The 8,947-nt window shown below is 37.5% G+C and overlaps 1 protein-coding gene across 4 annotated transcripts in view; it reads right to left on the bottom strand.

Annotated features, from left to right (window-relative positions):
* Positions 1-299: 299 nt before the first annotated feature.
* Positions 300-8,947, bottom strand: part of LOC129718009 (trypsin-1) — a 48,285-nt gene continuing 39,637 nt past the window's right edge. For all 4 annotated transcript variants that reach the window (XM_055668385.1, XM_055668383.1, XM_055668384.1 and 1 more), the window contains 2 exons: positions 8,707-8,881; positions 300-1,193 (listed from right to left, as the gene is read on the bottom strand). In XM_055668385.1, the coding sequence (XP_055524360.1) occupies positions 563-1,193; positions 8,707-8,881 (806 nt within the window). In that variant the 3' untranslated portion in view covers positions 300-562. The remainder of the gene's footprint in view (positions 1,194-8,706; positions 8,882-8,947) is intronic.

Genomic DNA, 8,947 nt, shown 5'->3' with positions numbered 1-8,947 from the left:
GAGATCATGGGTTTTTTTGCAGTTTTCCAGTACACACACACACACACACATACAGAAAATGCTCAGCTCGTCGAACTGAGGCGAGTGATATATGACATTCGCCCCTTTGAAGCACTTTTATACCTTCGGTTTTGCAAGTGATTGCTATACCTTTCTAAGAGGAAATCAAAAACATACCAATCTATAGATTGTATTCTCAAACGTATTGCAAGAAATATATTGACATAATGCGATCGTGTCTTATGAACAGCTTCTTCAACAATTTTATTCCTATTGAGTAAGTACCGCATCATCTATATCTTTCTTATATCGGTAAAGATGGGCCAGCAATGAAAAAACTATTGCAACCAAGTACTAACAGGTTTGTGTTTCAGGATAAGAAACGTATATTAACTGGAGAATTATGTATATTTTGCTTTTTCATATATTTTTATTTGCAACTTACAGTATTGGCCTGTTTCAATAGGTGAGTATATGATTCAGTTTTTCATTTAATCTAACTATGTTTTTTTTCTGGTTTGTATTTGCGATTGACTAGAGTTAAACAAGTATCACAGCTTTATTAGTGCACGACGTCGCCAATCCAATTGGTGAACTCACTGACTCGTGTATATATTCCTGGAAAACCAGCCCTGGCACAGCCAATTCCGGTCGATACTATACCAATCAGTACATCAGTATCAGAAACAAGCGGTCCACCGGAATCAGCCCAGCACGAGTCTACACCGCCCGTCCGCTTCCCAGCACATAGCTGTGTATCCGCTATGCTTCGTGGTCTTTTGCCATCACGATAGAAGATTTCACATTCCTCGTTTTGGAACACATCCACCACTGCACGTTGTAACGTATCAGGTTTGTTTCCGTCCCTTTGGTTCTCTTGGTTCCAACCCCAGCCAGAAACGATCGCACTCTTACCTTCTACTTGACCGGAATTATCATACTTACTAGCCAAACAGATCGGCCGTACGTGTTGATCAAAAAAAATTACTTTGGATGCTTCCAATAAAGCAATATCGTTGTACGGAAGATTGCATGAATACTGCGGGTGTGATACTATGGTTTTGATGCTAGATTCGTATGCGGACTGGAGGCTACTAACGCCGTTTTCAATTCGATTCCGGTTAAATTCGGAGATCTTGTACAGCCCGAGGATTGCTTTTATCTGACTGGGACGAACTGGTTTATTCAGAGCACTGAGAAAAGATAATAGTAATTGATTGACGTTTCATAATACAAATGACGTTACCATACAGAACCGGAAATAACTTTCAAGTAAACTGTCAATGCTCGGAGTTGTGTGATATAATATTATGCAAAAATGTTAAAATAATAGATATGAGGGCTACATGACTCTGATTAAGGCAAAATTATAACTTCTTCAAAATCGATCGCCATGGTTAGTTCGTTTTCAACAGACTAGATTGGCAAGTTATTCAAGCGAGACTACGCTATAACCGATCTTAAGTAGTTCTTAATGAACCTAAGCTTCGAAAATACCTTTGTTTCTCTGAAATCTCACTTCACGATAAATGCGAGTATTTCACGTGAACTTCAATTGAGAACACCTTCTACTGCTACTCCTGCAGCGATTATCCGTCTTCGCAATTTTGGGATTCCATTAGAAGATTTTGTTCTGAAGCTTTGTTGTAGCATAACGGCAGTTAACAAAATTTACAATTGTTGTTTATTGACAAGAAAAAAAATTTTAAGCTGAAGAGCTGCAAAAAGCTTGATGATCCCATTGATACCGATGAGTTCTTGTTAAAAGCTGTCCAAACATTCGTACATCGCAGCCTGTGCGTTCTCCTGCAACTTTCGAGAAGTTACACCGGGTTCTAGTTTTATTGACGCTGATGTGTTTTTCGTCACATACTATGAATGATTCCTTGCGCGGTACCTCTCGTGTTAATATTCCCCGTTTGATCACGACGAAGTTGTAAAGCTTCAATGGTGCAATCAAAGTTACCTTGGGTTAGCTTGGTTGTGTAGGGCAAACAAAAAACACGTAGGTACCTGCAATGCTTCTAGAATCCCAAAAAACTTTACGCATAGCGTAATAATAACAAAAGAATACTTTCCACATAGATAAAAAGAGTAATCTATGCACCTATCTAACAGCCCAGTAGGAAACTGTGAAAATTTATGACGTAAACCAGTTATAATGACAAAACTCCCTCCTTGTTTGAGGTGAAACGGGATTGTGGCCTTTTCCTATACAATTTTGAGGTTAGAGTTCTTTTTACTTCTGTATTTTTATCGTAAAAAATTCGGCTTCCACTAGATAAACAGCACTCAAATTGCTACTTCAGGCATGCAACAGTTGTGAAAACAATTGATCAAAGTTTCATGTAGTCTTCATAAATCAAGAAAAAATTAGATTGCAAAATTCGAGTTGATCGCGACCACGTCCCGTTTCACCTTAATCTCCGACTAAGCGGGAAAGAGAGAAAGAGAGACTTCACTCGCTAAAACAGGAAAGACCATCCAGAAATCATAGTATTCAATGGAAAAGTTAGCGTTAACAGCTGGATGCTAGTGTACCTAGAAAATAGGTAGGTGGTTTACGCTGAATGGTTATGTACTTAGTAGTGTGAAGGGTTTTCAGAAAATTTTGACCTAATTTTCGACGTAGAATATGTCGTACGACAATATATACAGGGGATCCCTGTATTTCGAAATACTACAAGGTATACAGTCCTAGGGTTGTATGAAATGGTGACGTGGGACTAAACACTGTAATTAGGGAATTTTTGTTACAAAATATACAGAGTCTGCAGACAGAATCAATGTGTTTGCTTAGCGACTGTACGTATTTTTATTTTCAGCCTCCCCTGGAAATCATATTTTGAAGTATATTCAACAACACTGGAAAGAACATCGTTTATATTTCATGATATTATGCCTGTAGTATTTTTTTGTGCAAACAACTTGTATTCGACAAAGCACAAGCATATCGTGCTTGTTGGAGAAGCACCAAGAATTTCTCGTAATGCGTCTAAGTCAGAATTAACTCTATATCCTCTAAAACCTAATCCAATAATACTTACGTTATTATAATGAATAATTTTGTCTTATTTAACTCTGATTAAATCAAATCTATAGTATAGATGTTACTTTCAAAATAATATGGAAGTCCTCACAAAGGTTCATTAATTGGCAAACATAAGAAGATATGTTAAAAAAATTATTGACAAGTTCCAGCAGAAAATCGTAGCAATCAACAATTCCGTTTTTGTTTTTTGCTTGACAATTTTTTTCATTTGCCTACAACTACATTCGCTGCATTACGAAGACATTTAATATACGTTTATTATGGTAAAGCTTAGAATAATAATATATCATCTAACAATTGTGAAATGTAAAAAGAGATTCTGAATGAGGGGAAGGGAAGTAAATAAACCAAAAACTCACAAGCATTCGCAGGCTCGTACTCTTCTATAAATGTTAATTGGTGCTTATTACGGGAATCACTTCACGGTGAAATCAGAGTGAAGTGAACAAAATCCTATTACGGGACTCACGTAAGTGGAATCTGGGTTATTATGAGTGTCATATCAGTGAAGTGAGAACGGAAAAAGCGACGTTTCGCGTGGAATTATTTCACGACCATTTTGAACGGTGAAATGATTCCACGAAGCTGCCATAAGTCTTAAAGTTGATTGATTTGTGATCTAATGGTAAATATTGGATTTATTCTTCAGTAACGAAGCGAATCAGAGTTTGATCCGTGCCTTAAAACGGTCAATTTTTCATTTTTTTGCCCGATGAAAAAAATGCAATCTAGTTTAAGAAATTTTCGATATCGAAAAAAAAATGTTTTTTGATGCCGAATGTCTTAGAAATGCAGAACACGTCAAGATCTGGTGTTATCTAAAAAAACGGGAAAAACGACTTTCTGGGACTTAGAGATTTTTGAGCTGGGAAACAATCTCATTTCACTTGTCCCATTCTCAATTTCACTTCACTGTCAATCTCACTCCACGGAGGTGACTTTTGTCACCTCACTTGAGGTGGAATCGGGAATAGGTCTAAAAAAGTGAAGTGAGCGTGAGAGTGAAATATATTTCACCGTGAAGTGACTCCCGTAATAAGCACCAATATTTGGGAATTTACTCTTTCGATACTATCTGGTCATGATTATTTAGTGAATATCGAAGATAAAATTAAATAAATATCCGTTGCAAAAATTTACAATTCTTGTTGAGTAATTTATGGTAATCATATTTATGAGATAAACTTTCAATCACCATCAACAGCAGCATTGCAGTTTTCCTCAATTGCACACGAATGGAAATGTACGAACAAAAGTGTACCACTGCAATACGGATAGTACCGCTGCAGTACAAATAGTACCGCTGCAGTACGAAGAAGTGTACCGCTGAAATGTACGAATATAAGAGTGCCACTGCAATCATAGACGACGAGAGACCCGCGGTTCTTTACTCCACTGGTTCTGTTGCTTTTACCTGCATCTTTTCTTTGAAGACATCAGTTTTTATTACGTTCTGACAGCAGGTTTGGTAATTGTTCAAGTATGGGGATTGTTTCAAACTTTACGGAAAACTTTTACCTTCGAGACATCACATTAGTCTAGGCTCATGAAAGCAAAAATGAATTGACCTATTGGGACGGGGAGACTCTGTCAATTTTTTTTCGTTATTAAAACAGAGAATACAACAGGGAACGGTTGGTGTCCATTCACGTCGTCTGTGCTAGGAATGCTTGCATGTTATTGGTTCATTGTTCGCGTGAATTTGTCATTGAATCTTTTTTATCAATTTTACCGCTTAGCAATGAAATTAGAGTGATAACTAGCATATTACAAAATTGTTATACATTTTATCTATCCAACAACATATTGGTTATTGTTATCCATCATGTGGTTATACTGTTATCATCGTTTGAAATCTGACGCGACATTTGCCAGTTACATTTCCAGTTTTACAGAATGCATCTCAGTATAGTAAACAAAGACGTTGTCCCACGTCAAAACCGAAACGTCACGAAAATTGTCCACTTTCAAACGTTCAAAACTTAGTCGGTTTCCAACCGGTTTCCTTCATTCTTACAGCAATCGATTGGAAAATCATCTATGTACCCGCCCAAACGTAGTAAATTGTAATTTGATTTTTCAAACTATTGTATTATTGAAAATTGTCAGTTTCGTCAAGATACGCAGATTTTGACCTCTGATTGTTCGCTTAATGCTTGCTCTCCCTAACATGGTCGACGGAATATACCTAGTTAACCGGGAATGCACTACCTGTGATCGCATAACTGTAACATTCGACATTTTATGGGATTCCTGTTTCTATGGGGAGTTGCTCAAAATAGTATGTACTTTTACATCTGCAAAAATATGTTTATGTTTGTTCGAAAAAAGTCGTAAAAAATACCAAGTTGTTTTGTCACATAGCGTAAATAAGCACATAATTGTCACACTACTTTACTTTTTTTGCTTTTTTTTTTTCAAAAAAGTTGCCATCTGAATCTACATCAGCATCAACTGGAACTTGGGTGTTATTCTGGTCCGGTAATCAACCACCGGTGATCCGTTTCTGGTGTTCAGCTCATGATTGTTGAATCCAAGAAATAAAATAATTTTCGCTATGGTGGCATCCATAAATTACGTAACACTCATAGGGGGAAGGGGGTATCCTTGAGCGTTACGATTTGCTACATAGGGGTGAGGGGGGGGGGGAAGTAAGATCAGTGTTACGTAACAGAGGCACTCTGGAGAGACTCTCCAAAAGCGAGCAAACAAATTCTTCTATAACGTTACGTAATTTTTATGAGAGGTGGGTGTTGGCGTTACGTTTGGTTACATATGGTTACATAATTTATAGATGTCGCCTTAGAGGTTCCTCAGAGCGCTTAAAACTTTAGTGAGTGCCCCTCGAAAATTGACATTCCTAATAGAAAATTGTGTTTAAGATGCCAAATAAACATTAAAAGGATAAAATAATTTCATGTTTTGCACATTTCTGGTATGTATTACTTGAAGTGGTGGAGGAGGCTCAAATTTATCTGCAAGAGGACTATGGACAGAGTTGCTTTAAAGCTTAGGAACTTATTCTCAAATGAAAATCGCCAAAAATTGGTGGATTCTCGAACGTAGAAGAAGGAAGCACAGATGATGATGTACGAATATTTGGACTCGTCGCTCGTAAGCAAAGTATCGCTGAGATCATGGGTTTTTTGCAGCTTTTCAACCCAAAAATTCTTATTCTTGTGAATAAACAACAATTGCTGAAAATTGTTCGAGAGCTGTCGTTATTTCACAGTTACGAACAAAACCTCCTAATGGAAATGTCAAGATTTCGAAAACACATTATCGCTGCAAAAATATCAGTAGTGGACGTTTTCAATTGAAGTTCACATGAAATACTCTCATTTCCTTGGAGTGAGATTTCATGGAAACTTTACCAATATAAGCGCTGCATCTGACATTATTTCTAGCGATATGTGTATCTGTAGCGTCCAGTTAATAGGGTTTTCGAAGCTGAAGCTCATTAGGAACCATTTCGGCTGAGCTGCCGTGGGCTGAGATTTTGACGTAAGCGCCAAATTCACAAAATCGCTCCACAAGCGATTTATTTTAAATCGTTCGCAAATAAACAGAAGCGCTTTATTGCGCAATCTGATCTGATATAATCTGAGTAAATATGATGAAAAACGTACCCCATTGCTTTAACACGTTCATTTCTGTAAATGCATTGAGTTCTATTGTCAACGTCACGTCTTCTGTAAAATAGCAAAACCATTTCAACGTTTTGCACGAAAAGTGACGTCGATGCGCCTGAGCAGTCTAGTTTGCCATGCGTACTGTCGGTAGTCAGCAGCAAGGATATAATTGAAAGAATACACTCCACAAGCATGATACTCTATCGTTTCCGTACCTCAACGTCACTTCTATGCAAAATGGCGCTAACGTCACATCGTATCTTTGATATTTCTCAGTTATTTATCGAATGTTTTAAAAACGGCAACAAGCATCTTAAAGGTGATTACATATACTATAATAATTCGTAAAAAAATGAAATTTGAAAATTTGGCGCTTACGTCAAAACGCCAGCCCACGGCAGTAAGACGCAGTATTACCTGAATAACTTGTCGATCTTGTTTGTTTAACGTCAAACGAAGTCGAATTAAGTGTTATAACTACACGCGAAAAGTTCAAGTCTTGTACAATCATTGTAGCTTCCCGATTCGCACAAATTTTGCACTAAAATCGCACAATAAATGTGCGAAAAGGATAACGCAGCAGTTGTACTGCGAATACATTGACATAGATTGAAATCCGAATATGTATCATATACGGACACTTTATTTCTCGAATCGAGTTTATTAGTGACTGCTCTTTCTCTCTTGCTCGTAGATTTTCCATGTACGTGCGACAAGACTAGATACGTCACATATAATTTGCAGGTTGCTCTTTCGCTTCTTTTTCGGTTCGGATTGCGACGCGCAAGACGATGTCTCGTCGCTTTACGAAATGAGCGAGACACCCGTGCTGTACATACTTGATGCCAGTGTTGTTAGTCTCACTCATACTGTCGGTGCGTGCTTGCTGCTACTCAGGGGAAAGCGTGTGTGCAAAAAAATGAGAAGCGTAGCATATGTCTCGTTCTGAAGCAGAAAGGAGGAGAAAGGTTTTCTCGCTCGCTTTGCAATGCTGCCTGATACCAGCTGAAACTGTTTAGGTGTAGTAGTTTGGAGCTGACAAATACATTGAAAAAACGCTAGAGCATTAACTGCGTAATGCCCAACACGCAATCATTGTACTGGTTCTAAATCACATCAACAATTGCGCTAAAAACGCACAATTTTGTACCGGTTTCGCACCATCCAACTTTTGCGTGTACATTGGCCCCTTGAAGACATGTTTCGGTGGTCCTGAATTTTTCACTTGGTTTGAATTATGCAATCAAATATCCTAAAGAATAAATGGAACGCATTATAATGATTATATTAAACAAAATAAAAAATTAGGCTAGATAAATTTTGAGTAAAATGCTTATTTTGTGAAGCATTAGTTGTCACAGTTCAACCGGAATTTAGAATACAACATTAAGATCAATTTCTTGTAGTACAAAGTTTGCCAGGTCAGCTAGTATATAATAAAACAGTTTGAGCGAGGATATAATCTGAATATAAAGAAACGGGTTTTAAATCTACTGAATTCTGTTTTTACGCGGCCTTTTTACGTGATTTTATTCTACACGATCATATTTTACACGATTTTTTTCACGCGATTATCTCAAAAAAACGCATTCTTTTACGCATTTTTTACGCGATTTTCTTGAAATTACGCAATTTGCGACATGGAAAACATTTGTATTTGAACCAAGATATAACACACACTTACATACACTCATACACACATATGAACACATACACGCACATATACACACATACACACACTTACCACGTAGCGAAAAAAATTTCCAAAACCACGCGATCTTTTTACACGATTCGTTCAAAATTACGCGATTCTTTTTTTGCGCGAACGCATCAATCGCGTAAACAAAATCAGTGTAAATCATTGTAATTTGAGGATTTGGTGCATTGGTATGTGACTACACATGGAGAATAAACTTTCGATTTTTTCCAGTTCAACAGTTCAAATCTTACAATATACTTCATTGATAGAAACGGAACGTCATTTGCTTGTAGAATGCTACCTTTAAAAGAGTATGTACCTACCTGCAAACGCAGTGGCCAGCGGTAAGAAACCATCGCTCGTTTAGTATGCTTGCAGCACAAAAGTGCCCTCCACGTCTCATTAGACTAGCGATGTATGTAGTCTGCCCTCGAGCGGAATCATGTCCTCCTACTATTCTTTGCTGCCGACTACTGCTGACACATGGGGTTGATGAAACTATCGGTATATGAGTATATGTGTAAAATTGACATAATTGATATAGGTATAAGGTGTCGGATTACT

This window comes from Wyeomyia smithii, chromosome 1, assembly GCF_029784165.1.
Source record: "Wyeomyia smithii strain HCP4-BCI-WySm-NY-G18 chromosome 1, ASM2978416v1, whole genome shotgun sequence".
NCBI classification, from domain to species: Eukaryota; Metazoa; Arthropoda; class Insecta; order Diptera; family Culicidae; genus Wyeomyia; species Wyeomyia smithii.
The sequence above is the reverse complement of the archived record's forward strand: the minus strand, read 5'-3'. Positions and strand labels throughout refer to the sequence as shown.